Source organism: Vanacampus margaritifer, chromosome 6, assembly GCF_051991255.1.
Source record: "Vanacampus margaritifer isolate UIUO_Vmar chromosome 6, RoL_Vmar_1.0, whole genome shotgun sequence".
NCBI classification, from domain to species: Eukaryota; Metazoa; Chordata; class Actinopteri; order Syngnathiformes; family Syngnathidae; genus Vanacampus; species Vanacampus margaritifer.
This window is the reverse complement of record NC_135437.1, coordinates 5,709,103-5,729,845: the sequence shown is the minus strand read 5'-3', so window position 1 is coordinate 5,729,845 and position 20,743 is coordinate 5,709,103. Positions and strand designations below refer to the sequence as shown.

At 41.8% G+C, this 20,743-nt stretch overlaps 1 protein-coding gene across 1 annotated transcript in view; it reads right to left on the bottom strand.

Annotated features, from left to right (window-relative positions):
* agbl1 (AGBL carboxypeptidase 1) overlaps window positions 1-11,507 on the bottom strand; it is a 37,695-nt gene extending 26,188 nt beyond the window's left edge. The window contains exons 1-9 of the mRNA XM_077568459.1: window positions 11,362-11,507; window positions 9,406-9,469; window positions 7,818-7,964; window positions 7,458-7,589; window positions 6,819-6,912; window positions 6,217-6,254; window positions 4,992-5,200; window positions 3,629-3,794; window positions 3,293-3,375 (exon numbers count right to left, since the gene is read on the bottom strand). Of these exons, the coding sequence (XP_077424585.1) occupies window positions 3,293-3,375; window positions 3,629-3,794; window positions 4,992-5,200; window positions 6,217-6,254; window positions 6,819-6,912; window positions 7,458-7,589; window positions 7,818-7,964; window positions 9,406-9,469; window positions 11,362-11,418 (990 nt within the window). The 5' untranslated portion in view covers window positions 11,419-11,507. The remainder of the gene's footprint in view (window positions 1-3,292; window positions 3,376-3,628; window positions 3,795-4,991; window positions 5,201-6,216; window positions 6,255-6,818; window positions 6,913-7,457; window positions 7,590-7,817; window positions 7,965-9,405; window positions 9,470-11,361) is intronic.
* Between the last annotated feature and the right edge of the window lie 9,236 nt (window positions 11,508-20,743).

Below are 20,743 nucleotides of genomic sequence, written 5' to 3'. Positions count from 1 at the left end.
CCACAGCCTCAAGTCCTCTGCCAGGTCTGCCGCCACAGCTTCAAGCCTCTCTGCCAGGACTGCCGCCGCAGCCTCATGTCCCTTTCCCTGCCAGGACTGCCGCCGCAGCCTCAAGTCCCTATCCTGCCAGGTCTACCGTCGCAGCCTCAAGTCCCTATCGTGCCACGTCTGCCACCGCTGTTCCCAGTCCCCGAACCACGTCTGCCGCCACAGCCTCAGATCCCTGAGCCACGTCTGCCGCCGCAGTCCCAGGTTCCCGTACCGACTCCGCGGCAGCTCCCGGACTCCGTGCCGGCTCCGCGGCAGCTCCCGGACTCCGTGCCGGCTCCGCGGCAGCTCCCGGACTCCGTGCCGGCCCCGCGACAGCTCCCGGACTCCGTGCCGGCTCCGCGGCAGCCCCAAGTCCTCGAACCACGTCAGCCGAAGTCCAAAGTCCCCGAACCACGTCAGCCGAAGTCCAAAGTCTCCGAGCCACGTCGGCCGTCGGAGCCTCAGGTCTCCGAGCCACGTCGGCCGTCGGGGCCTCAGGTCTCCGAGCCACGTCGGCCGTCGGAGCCTCAGGTCTCCGAGCCACGTCGGCCGTCGGAGCCTCAGGTCTCCGAGCCACGTCGGCCGTCGGAGCCTCAGGTCTCCGAGCCACGTCAGCCGTCGGAGCCTCAGGTCTCCGAGCCACGTCGGCCGTCGGAGCCTCAGGTCTCCGAGCCACGTCGGCCGTCGGAGCCTCAGGTCTCCGAGCCACGTCGGCCGTCGGAGCCTCAGGTCTCCGAGCCACGTCGGCCGTCGGAGCCTCAGGTCTCCGTGTCGGCTCCGCGTCAGCCCCCGGACTCCGTCCCGTTTTCACGTCAGGCCCAAGATTCCGTCCCGTTTTCACGTCAGCCCCAAGATCCCGTATGAGCTCCGCGTCAGGCCCAGGTTTCCGCCCCGTTTTCACGTCAGCCCCAAGATCCCGTATCAGCTCCGCGTCAGGCCCAGGTTTCCGTCCCGTTTTCACGTCAGCCCCAAGATCCCGTATCAGCTCCGCGTCAGGCCCAGGTTTCCGTCCCGTTTTCACGTCAGCCCCAAGATCCCGTATCAGCTCCGCGTCAGGCCCAGGTTTCCGTCCCGTTTTCACGTCAGCCCCAAGATCCCGTATCAGCTCCGCGTCAGGCCCAGGTTTCCGTCCCGTTTTCACGTCAGCCCCAAGATCCCGTATCAGCTCCGCGTCAGGCCCAGGTTTCCGTCCCGTTTTCACGTTAGCCCCAAGATCCCGTATCAGCTCCGCGTCAGGCCCAAGATCCCGTATCAGCTCCGCGTCAGGCCCAAGATCCCGTATCAGCTCCGCGTCAGGCCCAGGTTTCCGTCCCGGCTTTGCGGCAGCCCCAGGATTCCGGATCAGCTCCACAGCAGCTTCCGGCTCCGCGTTATCTCCAAGTTCCCATATCAGCTCCACAGCAGGCCCCGGACTCCGTGCCGGCTCCGCGGCAGCCTCAAGTCTTCGCGCCTCGTCGGCCGCCTCCACGGCAGCCTCAAGTCTTCGCGCCTCGTCGGCCGCCTCCACGGCAGCCTCAAGTCTTCGCGCCTCGTCGGCCGCCTCCACGGCAGCCTCAAGTCTTCGCGCCTCGTCGGCCGCCTCAAGTCTTCGCGCCTCCACGGCAGCCTCCACGGCCGCCTCAAGTCTTCGCGCCTCCACGGCCGCCTCGTCGGCCACCTCCACGGCAGCCTCGTCGGCCGCCTCCACGGCAGCCTCAAGTCTTCGCGCCTCGTCGGCCGCCTCCACGGCACCCTCAAGTCTTCGCGCCTCGTCGGCCGCCTCAAGTCTTCGCGCCTCGTCGGCCGCCTCCACGGCAGCCTCAAGTCTTCGCGCCTCGTCGGCCGCCTCCACGGCAGCCTCAAGTCTTCGCGCCTCGTCGGCCGCCTCCACGGCAGCCTCAAGTCTTCGCGCCTCGTCGGCCGCCTCCACGGCAGCCTCAAGTCTTCGCGCCTCCACGGCAGCCTCAAGTCTTCGCGCCTCCACGGCAGCCTCAGGTCTTCGCGCCTCCACGGCAGCCTCAAGTCTTCGCGCCTCCACGGCCGCCTCAAGTCTTCGCGCCTCCACGGCCGCCTCAAGTCTTCGCGCCTCCACGGCCGCCTCAAGTCTTCGCGCCTCGTCGGCAGCCTCGTCGGCCGCCTCCACGGCCGCCTCAAGTCTTCGCGCCTCCACGGCCGCCTCAAGTCTTCGCGCCTCCACGGCCGCCTCAAGTCTTGCCGCCTCGTCGGCCGCCTCGTCGGTAGCCTCCACGGCAGCCTCAGGACCCCGAGCGTCCTCGCCTCGTCTGGCGCCCGGGACGTCCCCCGGACTAGACTGGAGGGATGTGTCAGGTTCCCGCCTCCGTGATCCCCCTCCGCCCACCCTGTTTTTGAAATTATTAAAGGGACGTCTGGAAGCCGTCCCTCGACAGAGGGGTTCTGTCATGTTTTGGTTCTGTCCTCTGTCTGTGTTGGTGCATTGTGGTATGTATGTTTGTCCTCATGTCATGCTGCCTGTTTTCTGTTCCCTCCCAAGTTCTAGTTCTAGTTCAAGTTCATGTTTTGTTGCTGTCAGTTTTTTTTGTTCCATCTTTTGTTCAAGTTCAAGTTCATGCTTTGTTTTATGTTTTTGAACTTTGGAACCCTCTTTGTCAATAGAAATTAAATCCCTTTATTTTTTGGACTACACCTCTGCCTCCTTGCTCTGCCTTCCCGCATCTGGGTCCTAAAGCCCCCCGTTTTGACAGATAGGCTCTAGCACGCCTGTGACCCTAGTGAGGATAAGCGGTTCAAGATATGGATGTATTGATTTAGTATTCTAATATTATATAATATAGCACAATAGTCACAGTGGATAATATCCACTGTAGTTCTCTGCTAAATTCAAATAAGGATTTATAAGCTGCATTATTTAAAAAAATATATATTTGATATTATTATTATTTATTATATTTGATATTTTAAGTAAATTAACTTTTGTACAATAATAAATAACCAAAAAGAAGTAATTCAGTTCAGATGATATAGGTATCCTGGTTTATCTGAGTTCAATGACCCAATAGGAAAAGCATCTCCCTAAGAGACTAGCAAATGTATTTTAATGTTTTTAATTTTTCTGTCAGGCAACGAAGTGTTGACTTTGTTTCATCTGCTAAAAAAAAAAAAGTTTTTTTTTCACGTAACAAAGTCAGTAGTTTTTATTATTATTATTATTATTAATAATAATAATATTATTAATATTATTATTATTATTATGTAAAGTAAGTGGAAACATCAATATAAATTATCATAAAGCCCCTCAACGTACATAGTCTTTACTCTGAGCCTCTTGGCAATCTTCCTCCACTTTATCATCATCATCATCACCACCAATCTCACCATTGCTCTCATCTTAAAAAAACAAAACAAAACAAAAAAATCAAAAGAAAAGTATGAATGAGGTGGTACTACATAACAAGATGCATGACATAAATGGGACAGTAATAAAATAAAAGCTGTGCAAAGAAATAGTTGCTGAGAAAATCTCCATCCAAATCCTGCCCATTTTGCAACAACAATCAATATTAACTACACATAAATGATATTTTTCAACTGTTAGGTCATTCTTCAAAGATTGGAACAACTGTTACCATTGAGTCTTTACCTGCAATTGCAGCCATATCAATAACATCATGTTGTCTTCCAGGCAAGGGGAAGCGGTATGCGGATTGATCTGATGTCAGTGGCAGACGGGTTTTAGGCAGGCACCATCTCATCAGCTGAACAGAGGACTCTACTAATGATTCTGGACATTTTTTCGACAAGCATGTCTGCAAAAATACAAATACCCAAAACACTAATAATGTGACAAACCAACATTACATTTCATTTGAAAATTAGCTCATTCACTGGTTCGCTTTTCAAATCTAGTCATCAATTGTCTCTTTTATTCTGGAATGGGATGTGAAAGTAGCTGTTGTCTGTATTGCTACTGGTATTGGATGCATGATTAACTTACACACTCACTTTCTATGTGAGATTTGAGTCCAATAACACAGTGCTTGAAAAGTCTGTGTTAATGCTCTTCATCTTATGTTCTGCACTGAAATTTGTTATTATTATCCACATTTTTTGTTCTTGTAAAACTTGCATCTTAACCAATTCAAAACCATTTTCACGTCAAACTGTTCAGCTCAATGAGGGCAACTTTCAAACAACTTTTTACATTCCTTTTTTCCTCCCCAGAATTGACATTTTACATCATAACAGTCATAAATTAATGGAAACATTTTACAAATGTACATATTCCTTTCACATTTCTGAACTGATCCAGACTATTTCTACATTTCCCACTCATTCAGGGAATTATTTTTCAGATTCCAAATCCCAAAGATTTTAAAAAATTCTAATTTTCCATATTATAATTCCCTAATTAACAGATTTTTTTTTTACAAGATTACACCATCCTCCCACATTTATCAATTGATTCAAGCAATTCCAACTTAAAATATGTTTTTTTTTTTTTAATGTTCAGCTTGTTTAGGACATTAAGGCTACTATTAATTATATTCCAAGAATTACCACTTTTTAAGAATTTGATATTTAGAGTAATTTTAAAAAGAATCTAATTGATGCACACTTACTTAAGGGCAGATTGCAAAATTCCGATTGATTTGCCTTTTTGCTTTCACAGAAGAACTTTATTTCTTGCAGTGTAATAGTACAGTATATGCAAGCTGTTAGCATGTTAACATATGATCAATTCTCATTAGAAATTGGACCCAACTAACAATTGTCATTTTTCTGTTATGTCTATTAATACTACAGTACATCTTTTCAGTTCAGTGTTAAACTTCATCAATCCCAGACAGATTTTTACTTAAACCTCATCTATTCTAGTCATAACTCATATTGTGGAGTGTCTTTGTTATAAGAAATCATATCAACCAATAAATCAAACCACATCCAAACATGTACAGTGACATAAACAATGAATGAATAATGAGTAAACCAAGACTTATTATTACCTGAGTAGTATGATAAAGAAGTCGTAAGCCTCCATGGGACATTAAAGTGTCTCTGCCTAGAGCACTGCGTGCAATTTTATAAAAGCAACGCAACAGTGCCTGGAGGACGCTAATGGCCGAGTGCGTAGTGTCCTTCCTGTGCCATTCTTCATAGAGCATTAAGAGACCAGACACATAACCCTTGGACACTGCTGAGCAAATGTTATCCTCTGTTGAAAACAAAAACAGAGAAACAGGGTAAAACACGGAAAATATTAGCATGTTTTAACTGATAATGTTATCCTCAAATGAAGTTTGTGTAGAAAGACATTCATTGATGCAGTAAAAACAATGATAATGAAGATGGCAGCATGTGTGGTGATTATTTTTTATTATTTTATTTTTTTTATAAACAGTTGCTTTCCATGCTGATTTACTGTTGTCTGATTCTACTCAAATCAAGGTCTGTGGATTTGGGCATATTGTTTTTGTGTTTTGGATGATACACTGGCTACTCAATAGGCGAGGTATAGACTCCTTCGGCCTACGCAGTCTTTGGGAGCTGTGCAGTGTGGCTAGCTTTTAGTCTAAATCTGCAGCAGTATGGTAAGCAAGGCTACCAAAATATACAGCTCAGATCTGCTTTTGCTGGCCTGCTCCACCATCCACTCTGCTTGCAGCCTGAGGCTGATTCCAGCCTAGTCTACAGCTTGAGGCGAGACTTGAGGCTGACTCCATGCATCCTGTTCTGCCATCGTGGCAAGTACAATTTTTGCCCTTTGGACTTATTTACTGATTTTTCCGAAACAAATTCATAAAATTAAAAATGCAAGCAATTATCATATATTCATGATGGGGAAGAAAATACATAAGGAGAGTTTTAAAGTGAAAAATGTCCCTTAAACCAATTGTTTTTATATAAAATGTCATTTTCTCCCGCGACCCTTATGAGGACAAGCGGTTAAGAAAATGGATGGATGTCATTTTCTGCAATTTAGATGGCTCACGAATGTGATCTCAGCTAATACTGTGATACCTTGAGTCACTGAAACTGGGCGCCAAATAAGACAATTTACACATCCTGTATTATTTAACCATGCCATGCAGTGCAGACATGTTTGTTTTAATACACCAAGACACAACTAAGTGATTAAAGCTGATTGCTGTGGAGACAATGACCATATATATATATAAATCATGTTAAGTCTCAGTGTCAGCCAGCCGCTAAATGGATGGTCAAACTTACTTGAGGAAAGCAGAGCAGCAAATGCATTAATGGATGCCCTGCAAAACAGAAATAATTAAGTCCCACTCTCACACCCTTAAACATACATTATGCAGCATTTTTAAATGCTTTCTTACTATACAAATTAAAATCCTCTATGCTGTAAATTGAGTATCATAAAGCAAACAATGTGTTGTTGTTTTTTTGTGGTCCTTGATTTCTTTTTCGTGTAGTTAATTTGGAGGTGTAATATGGTTGCAGTTTATAATTGAATGAATTCATATAACAAAATGTAATTGTAATAATAATGCTTTCAGGGTACTTAAACACCTTAAACAGAGTAGAAATACAAGATTTGGGGCTATTAAAGTAATTTGTCACGCTTGGACAAATAGAAATGAGCAGCATGTGACTAAATGGATTTGTTATGGAATGTAACACCAGAATGACTGCATTGATTTTCTATTATTAATTTAACATGACACCAGATTCCCAGTGGACGATTCAAGAAGCAAAGCTCAAAGAAGTTCAGAGTGTCTCAATTTTTATATAAATACATAATTAAGTGTATCACTTAAATCTAGTTAGTACAGAATGCATGCATGTGTTTATTCAGTACATACTTAATTGTTTGCAGATTCTTGGTGGTATAATGAGGGATAAGGTGGTAGATGGTATCCAGACCGTGGTTTGACCCAATAAGTTTTGATGTGGAAACTGTGACACAATAAAACATACAGATGAGGAAAAAAAGGCGCTGACACACAAACATATGTCTCATGATCCTTGTCGCGCTGCAAATAAGAAGCAATTTTGTTGCGTGTTGTGACAGTTAACATCTCGTGATGAATACTCGCTAGCCACTGCTTAAAACACTGTTGAATTCGGATAACAACTTGCACACTGGAACGTAACAATGCCCAGCCATGATCATTCATACTCCCCTCAGAAAGAAAAAAAATCCATCCACTTTAAGGCTCATACACAACTGTTTATGTGAGCCTATGAATAGAAGGCTGTACTATATTCCGCCAAACCGAAAAAAGGTGAACCAAACTATCCGCAACAAATAGATCTGAACGCCATACTATTATTTGCAAAGGGTCCATTAAGATGTGAATCAGTAATAGAAACCCTTGTTATCCCAGTAGCTAATTGGTGTACTGTTCAGAATACAAAAAATACAAATATAAACAACTTTAAGTGTTTAAGCGTATTTCAAATAAAATATTATTTGTAAAAGTTCTGAGAACCCACTTTACCTGATGCAGCAAACATTTGGATGACAACGAGGTATGCTTCAGCCCTCATGGCGTGTTGAATGTTGTTTTTGAGAAGGTTTAGAGTCAGCAGAACAGCTCCAGCCTCCTCAGCCTTTCTACCTATGTCACGGTCTGAAAAACACACACATTATGTCATGTCAAAGTTAGTTTGCAATATCAAATATACCTCTTATATTACTTCCAATTAGCAGCAAGTATAATTCACCGTTTTAGTCACTGTTTTCTACGGGGAGCTTTTTTTTATGCCCAATACCCAAATGCAATGAGTAAAAGATATGCTATGCTAGAAATCAATTTTTGGGGGTTAAAGTTTTCCCTTTTTCTTTTGAATGTTGTTACCTTTGTGTCCAACTTTGGCCACCAGATATAGTATGGGCAACAAAATTGTGTAGTCGGGACTGGATCTGCTGCCATTTTTGACCAGTGCATTCAGCAAGGCTTCGCTTCCACCTTTACTGATCATGTAGTCAATACGACGATCAGTACCTGAAACAAAGGGTGAGGGTTAATTGGGCACTACTGCTTTACTTGCAGGAATTGATCAAAATCTAAACAATAAACCTTACTTGCAATACTATGCATACTATTTGTGTTTATTTGTACCTTGCACACTACAAGTCACCTTTTTTCTACCTGGCTTATGCTGCTGCATATACTTCTGACTTCTAAGCCAGATATAGGTTATTTAAAATGGGAACCCAGACAATCACAGGAAGAACTTGCAAAGGCCACGATTTGAAGATATGCTATATTCAGATGTGCTAACCAGTACACCAACATGCCACCAATACTAGATCTCAATTATATTCATTTATCTTCATTGATCTACATTCCGAACAAAATGTGTGAATCCAAACCTTCAACCCACTAAAGACACACTTCAGGTTAATAGTCAAATGTGAATAAATAAGATCACATTTCCTCAAACACTAAAAACTCAACTTGAAAAAAGGTTGGAAAAAATCGTTTACTCCCAAATGTTATTTAGGCTCAAGACTAAAAATTAAATAATACTGTATATAAAACACAGTAATTGTTCCCCATATTGTGAGGACAATTTGCAAATTGTATAAATTCTTGTATAGCAAGCCAAGGTTTATTATGCTATTTTCACTAGTGGGATAGTTTTCCCCTTTGCTGTATATTTAAACCTTGGCAGAAAAGTCTTCGACATGTTGTCTACAAATTTGCTCTTTAAGGCTAATATGCTGAGGTTCAATGTTAAATGTGTGACTTTGCTATGCTTTCTACTGTGATTTTAATGTTGGTTCGCATTTGTACTTATGTTAAATGAATCACAGCAGAGTTAGACCAAGACTACGTTTTAAAGTGTTATTGGTTTGTTTTGTTTGGTGAAATGACAGGCGTGAATGCAGTCTATGTGCCAGTTTAATTCCCTTATCTTTACCTTGATATCTCAAATAGAAAGGTCTCTTCCTATTTGCAAGTTAATTCTGGTTTCAGCTCAAGTGTGACCAAAAAACGGCCAGCATTAAAACCGTGACAAAAAGTACAATAAGCATTTTTAAAATCTGAAACCAGGATATATATTTTTTTCTCTAGATTTTCTATGTTCGAAGGATTTGACCTCAAGAATTCCACGAATAATTTAACTCGACAAGTTCAAGTTTTAATGAAAGGTGAGGGGGGTTTAACTGAGGTGAAAAATGAGCAATATTAGCGTCCAGATCAGGGTTACTTGGAGCTGGCATTTGGCAGAATTTGTTTTTGTTGAGCCATTAAAGTTGCAATCAAAGAGCGCAAGCCATTTAACGCTTACATGGTTGCGCAAATAATTAATAAAGCATAAAAAATATGAAACCAACCTCATTTGGACAAAAGTTTCACATGACCAGGAAAAGTACCACAATTGGTTGAAGGACACAGTGCAAATCTTTTAATTCATTCTATTGATGTCCATGCTAACCTGCAGACAGAAGTTCATCCAGGATATTGAGAACATTTAAGGTACTCTCAGCATCCCCAGCATTCTGGAAAAATAAAGAAAAGCACAATTCTGGTCACAAAACATGCTGTATAAGATGACTACAGATAGGCTGATTATGTTGACAAAAATTTGCATGAGAGACAACGAGTACAGAGTTGGGTAAGTCTCTGTAAGAATTTGATAAAGAACTTGAGCAACAGCACCAAAGCAGAGCATGCGCAAACCAGACACAACTTGACTTGACATCACAAGCTGACTGGCACAATACAATGACCGTACGTCATGGTAATATGCTTGCTTCAGTTTGACCTAAAAACAAGCTCACACACGAGACAGGCTCTTTTTTTCTCCGATCGTTTATGAGGGAAACCCCAGGGTTGCCATTCTCACCACATCCCGTGATAAAGGTGATAAGACAGGAGAGATTGTAAAGATTATGGTAGTTGGTTAAATTTAGAGCTGTCAAACAATAAAAAAAATTTAACCAGATTAATCACATCTTAGAATTTTGATTAATCACCATTATTCACTTAATAAAAAAGGCTTTTTTATCAATATTTTTCCTGCCAAATTTGAAGAGCACAGGTTATGTGTTAATTCTTTTGACATTTAATGTTATGAGGACGTCTTCAACATTTTTTGATCCACTGCACACGCTCATCCTACTCTTTTTGTAATCAATTAATTACTTGCATCATTTAAATTGGGAAAAAAATGATCCCAATATTTTGACATGAACAAATGTTCTAAATATCATACGCAAACATTTATTAAATGCTTTACTTTAATGCATGTAATTATGTTATTTGCTCAAACAACCTGTGCTACCTTAAGCGTAGCAATCCGTTGTCACGCTAAAGGATAAACTATGGTCATAATTAATAGTTAGCGTGATTAATCTGTGTTAATTCATGATTAATGCAATATTTTTTCTGATGAATTAATGAGTTAATGTTTTGAAATTGCACACAAAAATCTGCGAAACGGTGAGGCTGCGAAAAGTGAACCACGTTATAGCGAGGGAACACTGTTTGGAAAGTAATTTTTCCATGAAAATTTAATAATTGTATGTAAACTGGGACCTTGGACACTAGCCTGAAAAGTCCTTTTTGACCAATGCTTTCCTTGACAGATTTGGTTTTATTGAACATATAAACATAAAGAAAACACAAAACACATTAAAAGTTTAAAATATAAATTGAAGTAAAAAAGAAAAACAAGAATGGGAAGGGGGAAAAAAGAGTTTATATGTTCAAAAGGTAACACAAAAGTAACACGTTTCCCTTTCTCATGCTAATGATCTTCATTTTTATTTTCATTGAAGATGACATGATGGAAAGCATGACAACTGACATGCTCACAATCTTTTAGTCTCAGGGGATGTCTAAAATTGGAAGGGCTGAAAGAGAAGATGTTGTAAAAATCAACAGTACCACACATTCTTCCAATTAATCAGCCATTCTCTGTACCATTTAATCTCACATGGGTCATGAGTGTGTTGGAGCCTTTCCCAGATAACAGTGGGCAAAAGGCGGGTACACCCTGAACTGGTTGTCAGCGAATAAGCAGTGCACAAATAGACAAACATCAATTCACACTCACATTCACACCCATTGAAAATTTAAAGTCTTCAATTAACCTACCATGTATGTTTTTGAAATGTGGAAGAAACTAGAGTACCCAGAGTAAAGCCATGCAGCCACAGCGAGAACATGCAACATCTACACTGGAAACCTGGAGTACAAATTTGAAAAAAACTGTGAGACGGATGTGCTAACCAGCCGGCCACTGTGCTGCCTTCAATGTAAACAACGACACTAGGTATATAAAGTTTAAATATTACATTTACAAATCTCATCCTCTACTTGATGACACCTTCCATGAAGCTCAACAGTATCATACAGTATAATGCACAGTTGCCCTGTGGATCCCTACCTGTAGTGTCGAAAAAATGGCTTCAAAGCCACTGGAGGAGCTTTGTGAGACTGACATTCTTGATCGACCCTGCCCTGTACCGGTTGTCAAAAAGCCAGACAAGAATGGGAACAGGTAAGTGCTGGAAATTTAAAAACAAAAAAAAGTCTGATATACCAATAGCATGAAGAAATGTGGGGATTCCAATGCACAGAAACGGAGATGTAGTGTCCCCACTGCCACACACAACTGACAAACATAAAGCATTTGACTCCCTGGTTTTTGAGAGAGAGAGAGAGAGAGAGAGAGAGAGAGACAGAGTGAGAGAGAGAGAGAGAGAGATGCACAGACCATTTCCTCCAACTTGACTGGGAATAATCAGGGAGGCTCCATTTGTTCATGACCGTTTAGAAGCATTGCCATCCTGTAAATTAACTTCATCTATTTACAGTACTGAGAATGAAAAAAAAAATGTTTCCCTAGCTAGATGGCTAGACTCCTGATCATGTTGGCTGAATGTGCTTCGTGTGTCCAGGTCCTCACACATGCTTGTGCATTTGTAATTCTATCCCTCCGGGATAAAGAGCTCTAGAAAACATTTGTGCTGTGGTGTTGAGAGGTCTGCCACTAAAAAAAGGCTTTGACAAGACCTGCTAGGCAGCTGCAGAGCAAACTATATTCAGTGGTAGGATTCATTCACGGAGGATTAATGGCTAAGTACTTATGTTTGGCACTGGTAACATGGTAACACACACACACATACTGTACACACACATGTACACACAAACACATTGAGGGCTGTGGTCACTTCGAAGCCCAAGACGCTTTTTTTCAGGACACGGTGGCTTTAAAGATTTGGTGCGCTTCTTTGGTCATTACGACGTCTTGGAGAAAATTAAACCTTTAAGTGACCATTTTATCACTAGTGGAGTTTCCCGGACACTTTGCCCACATACACTGCTACTAAAATAAGTGTACTAGTCACTATATTTGCATTGGTTAAACTGTTATAGACATTATTACACACTATTCAGAGTGTCATTTTTATTTTCCTGACTATAATGTGATTGTAAACATATAATTGAACACTTTTCCAGTAATAAACACTTCTTACAGCTGGCACAATGCAAGAGGTGATGATAGGACTCATGTGTTTTTTTACTGCCTGAGATTCGCTGTGGTTCAGCAGTGTTTTCCGCTCATGCAAATGGTGCTGATGGTAATGGCTTGCTATCTGTCCCAGCTCGATCATCCAATGTCGCCCCGATTATGATGCCTCCAACCTCGACCTGAGCAATAAAGGAATCCCCAGCAGCCACCACTATAGTCCTGTATTCTTCCTTGGTGGTGTAAATAACCTTTTCTGTCTAAACCAGTGGTGTCCAAACTCTTTCTTCTGCTATATTGGCTATAGCAGGGATCCAAAGCTGTCGGACCGCGGTCCAGCTCCGGCTTCCGATACCCTTTCATCCGAACCTCCAAAAATATGTACTGGGGGGGACAATATATTCAGTTTGACAGATTTTTGAATAGGTGCACGCGAGAACAGCTATGCCTGAGCTGGTGTCCTTTGACAGAGCCGGGGGGTCCTGTAAGCTCGCAAACTTTTGTTTTTCGGGGTAAACACTTTCTCACGACAAATGTGATGAAGTATGCCGTTGTCAAAAGCAACAAAAAAAAGACACTGAAAAGCGAATGGACTGAGGTGTATATGCTTTAAATTTACCGGCATTGAGGGCTACGAGCCCCGTGTGTCTGCCTACAAGTGCTCACAACGCATGATTTTGGATTTGGATTTTGGCCGCAACACAAAAAACATTTTGCTGACTCCAGAAAGGTCGAAAAATGTTTGGAAGCAACAATAATGAGCAGACCTGCTCTCGGAGGATGTGCATCCCCAAATGGACAGCGCCATCCAACGTACCCGGTGCATTGCGTTGGCTGTAGATGAATCAATCAACGAATGTTTTGTTTTATTTGTTTTATTAATTTTTTCCTTTCGGACACATTATTACAGGTTACATCAATCACATCATACCATTTGCAACATTGACATCCGAAAGAAGGGCTGACGGGTAGAAGCCATGGCTTATTAGTAAACCATCACCATCGATTCTTACTATACGCATCAGTCATATACATTGATTATGTATGTGACAATCCTCAGCTTTTGGTCCGATTCTATCACGAGGAGAATAAAACATTTATAGAGGGCATTTTTGACAGCTTTGAAAAGACATACGAAAGGAGAGGACCTATATTTGGCCATAAAAGAAATGCTGAAAGAGAAGTGAAATAATGTGAAAATTGTTGTATAACTAGTGATGGGGACCCTTCCTTGAAAGATTTAACAATTGAATATTTGCATAAAAAAATTAATTAATGAAAGACATATTTGTCATGGCTGGGCTCTCAGTGCGGTGTGTGTGGTTTGTTCTGCAATGCCGTCACTGAGGGTGTGCTTTTGTTCTGTTGAACAAATGTGACATTTAACTTGAAGAAAAACAAAAAGAAAAAGGGGAAACTGAGAGGAGCAGGATGAAATAAGGAAATAAAAACAAATGCATTATTTGCTGTTATAAGATAAAAATCTATCCATCTCTAGCTGTCTTCTAGCACCCCCCCCCCCCAAAAAAAAATAAAAAAGTCAGAGAACACCTGAACTTTATTTGGGGTTGATGAAAGGCACTTTGAATGGTGACAGGTGTGTTCTGACACACATTTAAATGTGATTGCTTAATTATGAGCTCAGCAACTGTACGACCCATCAAACTGGGGCCCCCGCCCACACAAAAGGCAGTTTCAATGTATCCTCACAAGTTTCTTACCGTTTAGGCCGTTCGTCCACACGATGACGCGGTTTTGGAGCTTAAAAACGATCAGTTTTGAAACCGGGCTCCAGAGTGGAAAAAATTTAAAACGTGACCCGTACGCATCCGTCTGGACACCATATGCAGGATACTCCTCCAGTGATGACGTAATGGTCGCAAATTCTCATATGACTGCGCGCGAATCTGTCAACAACAATGGCAGATAGCCGTGTCGTAGTCGTTTTGCGCAGCCTCCTTAGTTTGCTTATGCAGCAAAATATTTTGCTTCTTTATTCCCACGTTCAACAAGCGGTGTTGTACTTGAATCAACCGCCATTGTCACTTCTCCTGTGTTTGTCTTTTTCATGTTGTTATCGATACATGCAAAGCCATGTTTGTTCTGTAGATTGCAATAAAGTTACAACAAAAAGTGTCCGTCTCCTTCGCTGACTCTTCTTCTACGCTTTCCTTTAACTCCCTGTGGCTGTGCTACAGCGCCACTCCAGACTTGGCATATGCATTACAGCCGTTAAACGTCCTCAGCGTCTTCTTTTGGACACACGCAAGTCTTGAAATGCTCTTGTGTGTACGAGATTTGTTTGAAGAACTCCGTCTGGACGGGGCCTGAATTTAGGATAAAAAGGCAGACAATACGAGCGTCCAAAAGTTTAAATGACCGAACCAAACACTACAAATACAAATAAAAAACACAACAAAGAAGTGGATGAAGCCACAACCATAAAAGGAAAACTAATCCAAATCTAATTAACGCAAGATAAACTAGGATCTAGCAAGTAAATAAATAAATGAATACAAAAAGTACTTAAGTAGGGTACCAAATACAATAAGTAAGTACTACAAGTAGTAGAACACAAAAACAGGAACATGTTACGCAGACAACGGGAGTGAGCAATGCAATATAATAATCCGACACTAATACCCTGCTGATAGCCATGGCCAGCAGGTGGGCCACATGAGGCTCCGCCCACCAGCATTCACCCAGGAAACAGTAGTGAGGAGAAAAAAAACAGCAGAAAGACAGAAAACAGGAACATGACAGCTACATTGTGTGTGCACACGTGTTGTGTGCAACCACATTATCTCAGGTGTTTATTTTTACTTAGCTTTTGGATTTTTTTTAACTGTCCTGTTCAAATGTAAGATCATACTGAATAATAGATCTGTATACCTTTTCATGCTGGAACAGTTTTGCAGTACGCTTGGGACATAACTCCATGGGGATTACAAAAAGAAATCACAGCAAAACTGTCAATCAATTTTGGATCTGAGCTAAATCACCTTAGCTGAATGTCTTTCAGTAGGCTTTATTGTATTGTTTTTGTGTTTTTTTCTAACAATGTTTCATATTTTTCTAACTGTCAAAGAATTGCTAAACGATGACACTGTTTTTTGTGGGTGTGTGTGTTGAGATAGATCGCTCTGCGATCTGCTGGTGATGTCTTGAGAGCAAGTGGGGAACCGCGCATCTCTTGCGTCTGCTCTTCATTCTATATTGACGGGTGAAGACAACAGCTGTGTGCTCTTATTCTTTCCCGTTTCTATCCCCTATTTAAGGTATTCACCACAGAACACTATTAATACAACTAGAATATGTGAAATCTAGTCGCTATGATTTGTTTGGTTATGTAAATATAAAGACTGTAATTACGTTTTATTAAGGTTGTTTTAGAAATGGTAACGGCTAACTCGAGTGGGTTTTAGCTAGCGGTAGGCGACCTCGTGGTTGCGTCGTTGGGTACAATTGGTGCTGCGTCATCTTTAGAACTCACGAGTTTAGAATGTAAAAGCGTTGTCAGCAAGTACCAGGTAATGTTAGAGGTATATGTTATTATTTAGATTCATTTATTAATGTACAGGAATTGAGATTGAAATATTAATTATATTTTATAGGGTAAACTAGTTATTGCTATGTTGTATTGATGTCAATGTGATGTCATGTCGATTCAATACAGACAAGTGAAGACAACTGCTGCGTGCTCTTATTCTTTACCATTTCAATACCCTTTTTAATGGTATTGCAAAACCATAGTGATACAACAAGTACTGTTACAAACGTGCCACATTCTTATTTGTGGCAGATCACGAGCTCCACAGATGTGTGGTGGTACAGACATTTATTCATACATATTTCAACAACAAGCATCAAACCCTTTGAAACGTTGTAGAAATCAATGCATTCATATTATTATTTTTACCATTCGACCATCATTAGATTTTTTTTTTTTAGTTGCTATTGGGGAGGACAAAAATGATCAAGGGCGGGGAAGCCTCCAAAATCTTGTCTGAGTCTGTAACTGTACAATCCCAATCACTGTAGATGTAGATGATGAAAATATATTACTGCATGCATCACTTTTACTTTACTTACTCTTAGTTTATACTGTGTGGTATATATACTTTTTTAAAATTTGTAATGATTAAAACTGAGGAAAGTTATGTAATATAGTTTTTCGATAGCTTCAACTTCAAAAATCAATTCATCACTAATGCTTATGGTCTGACTGAAAGGCTGGTCGAAGTGATGCTTTCTTTTTTTTAGAATTACAAGATAGTAAGACAATAAAATAACTGTCTGAGCTCTTACATTCACGTAACTGTCTATTTGAGTCCTAATGGCTTTGTCTTTATTGTTCATTTGTAATGAGATGGTCAGTATGCCTTTGTAGTAGGGAGCCCTTATGGAAAAGGCTATTTTAACCATGTATGCCGTGACATATGTAGAGACTATCAATACAAGCTCATATTACACACACAGCTGATGGATAACTTTAGGAGCTGTTCTCCGTCCTATTTGGAGTCAGACAAACTTTCAGCCCAAGCTTTCAAGGATTTTGAAGAGCTGACATATTCAATGAACATTTTTACCTTGGTGTAGGTAGTATTTCTTGACAAATGAGAACAGTCTCTTCCTAATTGACTATAGCCAAGCTCCACAGATGTGTTGGGGACACAGAAATTTTATTCATACATATTTTAACAACAAGCATCAAATCCTCTGAAACATTGTAGATATCAATGCATTCATATTGCTATTATACTGCACAACTTTGGAAACAGATAAATTATATACCATCAGATATCAACCAGTCCTTTTTTTTTAATCACATAATTTGACTGCCTCGTGTTGCTCCCAAAAATGAAGGCTCAAAAATGTTTTACTGTACTAAAATTGTTCCTTCAGAAGTAGAATAATGTTCCAGGGTATGTAACGTTAGACCAACCAAAATAGTACAAAGGGAGGAAAGTTCATCCACACGGACAAATTTGTTGGTACCCCTGTGTTAATGGAAACAAAGAGCTAATAATAATAATAATAATAATAATAATAATAATAATAATAATAATAATAATAATAATAATAATAATAATAATAATAATAATAATAATAAGGGGCAGCACGGTGGCTGACTGGTTAGCACGTCCGCCTCCCAGTGCTGAGGACGTGAGATCGAGTCCGGGCTTCGGCCTTCCTGGGTGGAGTTTGCATGTTCTCCCCGTGCTTGCGTGGGTTTTCACCGGGTACTCCGGTTTCCTCCCACATTCCAAAGACATGCATGGCAGGTTAATTGAACACTCCAAATTGTCCATAGGTGTGATTGTGAGTATGGTTGTTCGTCTCTGTGTGCCCTGCGATTGGCTGGCAACCAGTTCAGGGTGTACCCTGCCTACTGCCCGAAGCCAGCTGGGATAGGCTCCAGCACCCCCGCGACCCTTGTGAGGAAAAAGCGGTCAAGAAAATGGATGGATGGATGGATGGATAATAATAAGGATGATGATGATAATAATGATGATAATAATAATTAACTCTTTGACTGCCAGACGTTTTCAGAAAAGGGATGCCGCCAGTGCCAGCCCATTTAAGCATTTTGACTGATCTTTCAAGGTCCACAGAAAATTTTGTATTTTGACTATGGAAACACACATACTACCAAATGAAAGATTGAACTCTCATCTTTCATCAGAAAAAAAAGTTTGTTTCTACCTCATTCCGTTTGTCAGTAGTCAACAATAGAAAATGGTTAGTTTCACTGAAATGCTCTGTTTTGAAACAAAAAACGGAGAAAACAAGCTTTTTGTGAAACGATGTTATTTCATGCACTCTAGTGAATTGTACACTTCTTTTTGTCCATGAATGATGCCACAAACACCTAAATAGTGCTTTACTTCTGTAAAACTCTACCACCAACAATGAAAAAGTGTTTTTAGATTGCAAAATACGTTTATTTCCATTCAACAGTGTAACAATTTGACAAAACAATTTCGCAAACTATTTACAAATGTGTGCAACTGTGGTACTATTTACAATTATGTGGATGTTTCAAATACAGTTTTTCTTTTTGTAACACTCCCCTGCGTGCAAGGAGACGGAGCAGGATTTGCACATCAGATTCGTTTCACTGCGATTGCCCCTTTCGCGTGCAGACGTTACACTTTTTTGACGGCCTATTTTTCCGGGGAATAGCAAGTAGCAGACTGTACCCGATGAATATGCATTGGACTCGGGGCACTCTTCGTCGTCCGATTGAACGTCCGCCTGAGCGTGCTCGGTTGTGTTCCGCGTTTTCCGGTGTTAGCATCGCTAGCAGGTGAGGCTTTATGACGTGGTCATAGCCGTCGCGTCAACGTTTCCAACTTCGGCGTCAACGCTTCCAACTTCGGCGTCAACCTCGGAGCCACCATCATCCTCATCGTCGTCATCACTGTGCTCTTTAGCATTGGTCGATGAACTGCTTGCAACCGGTCGCCATTGTTCGCTTCCTCAGCCATCTAGCTCCGCCTCACGTCTTCTACAGCCGCGTCAACGCTTCCAACCTCGGAGTCACCATCATCATCAGCGATGATGATCATCGTCGTCATCAATGTGCTCTTTAGCACTGGTCGATGCTTTTCGTATTTGAAAGAAATGCTCAAGCGTGAGCTGCTTGCAACCGGTCGCCATTTTCGCTTCCCATCCCCAGCCATTGTCCCCTCTATCTCCGCCTCACGTCTTCTACTGACGCCTACCCAATCTTGTCAAAAGAGAGTCATCGCTGCCATCTAGGGGCCAAAAATAGTCATTAGGCTAACTAGATCTGCTTGAAACTTTCGCCACAGCTGGCCAAGGCTTTCCTCCACCCGTTTCCCCCCCAAAAAATTGGAGAACGTCTTTTAACGTCCTTGGCGGCCCTCCGTAGGTTTTTACTAAACGTCATTTAATGTTTTTGGCAATAAAAGAGTTAATAATGATGATAATAATAATAATAAGAAGAAGATAAAAAAGCAGAAGAAGAAGAAATAAACAAATGATGGTAGTCCCAGGAAAGATCGAAATGACTATACTGTAGGGACATGTTCAACCAAGGTGAGTCCTCTAAGCGTCACTTATATCTTCAAACTTGTCGGCCTTCAATCTGCCTATTAAAAAGGTGACAATCGTCACTGTGCTCTTTGATGACACAGTGTGTAAACACACTTTAACATGGACATATTTTATTGTTTTACTCACCTGATTCTGACTTCAGTGGATCGGGGTCAAAGACAGGACACGGCATTACAGTTATACAGGGAGTCCTTAAGTTACGGCGGAGTTCCGTTCCTACCCTGGCGATGTAACCCGAATTTTGACTTAAGTCGCATTTCCCTGTTAAAGTCTATATTTACATCAAAATACTTGGTACAGTAATTTTAATAAACATATTTGCTTGCCCTGGAAGAGCCTGAACCAATAATTTGTATTTCCGCATGGACATTCATTGCTGACGGACGGCAGAGCGGAGCTAATGGAAACTTAAACACGGAATGGTGAAGCGCCTGATGGCGAGCCGACCTGCTGATGCACGTCCGTTGCTGGAGGTAACAACAACACAACTTTAAAAATGGCGTGATTACTGCGGGAAATTAACGAAAAACAAGGCGCTACGGACGAGGCACGGGCGCCGTAAAGTCAAAACGACATAGGTCCCGTACGATGTAACTCGAGGACTCCCTGTACAGTACTATGAACTCTATATTCTTAGAAAGCGCACATATACTGGTGCATAAAAACTGGCACATCTGGATTTTTCTGCCAGCGCAAGCCTTATTTGTTGTGTTTTTGGGAAGTTGGAAGGCCGTGCTAGGTGTTCCGCCAGACGGAGGGTGTTTTCTTTTACATGCCTCCTCCTCATACCTGCCAATTTGTTGGCTGAAAGTAGACTCAACTTTATGCCTGCTGGAACCAGGTCTAAGTTGTGGCACAATTTGTGCAATGCCATTTCGGTGTATTTGATCGAGGTGCAGGCAAGTGCATTCATGAATATAACAGCAAGCACAGAACTCTGAATCACTGTAGAAATAGATTATTAATTCCTTATAAAAGGTACTTTGTGTGTTTCAGGCAGCACGGTGGTTGACTGGTTAGCACGTCCGCCTCCCAGTGCAGAGGACGTGAGATCGAGTCCGGGCTTCGGCCTTCCTGGGTGGAGTTTGCATGTTCTCCCCGTGCTTGCGTGGGTTTTCACCGGGTACTCCGGTTTCCTCCCACATTCCAAAGACATGCATGGCAGGTTGATTGAACACTCCAAATTGTCCATAGGTGTGATTGTGAGTGTGGA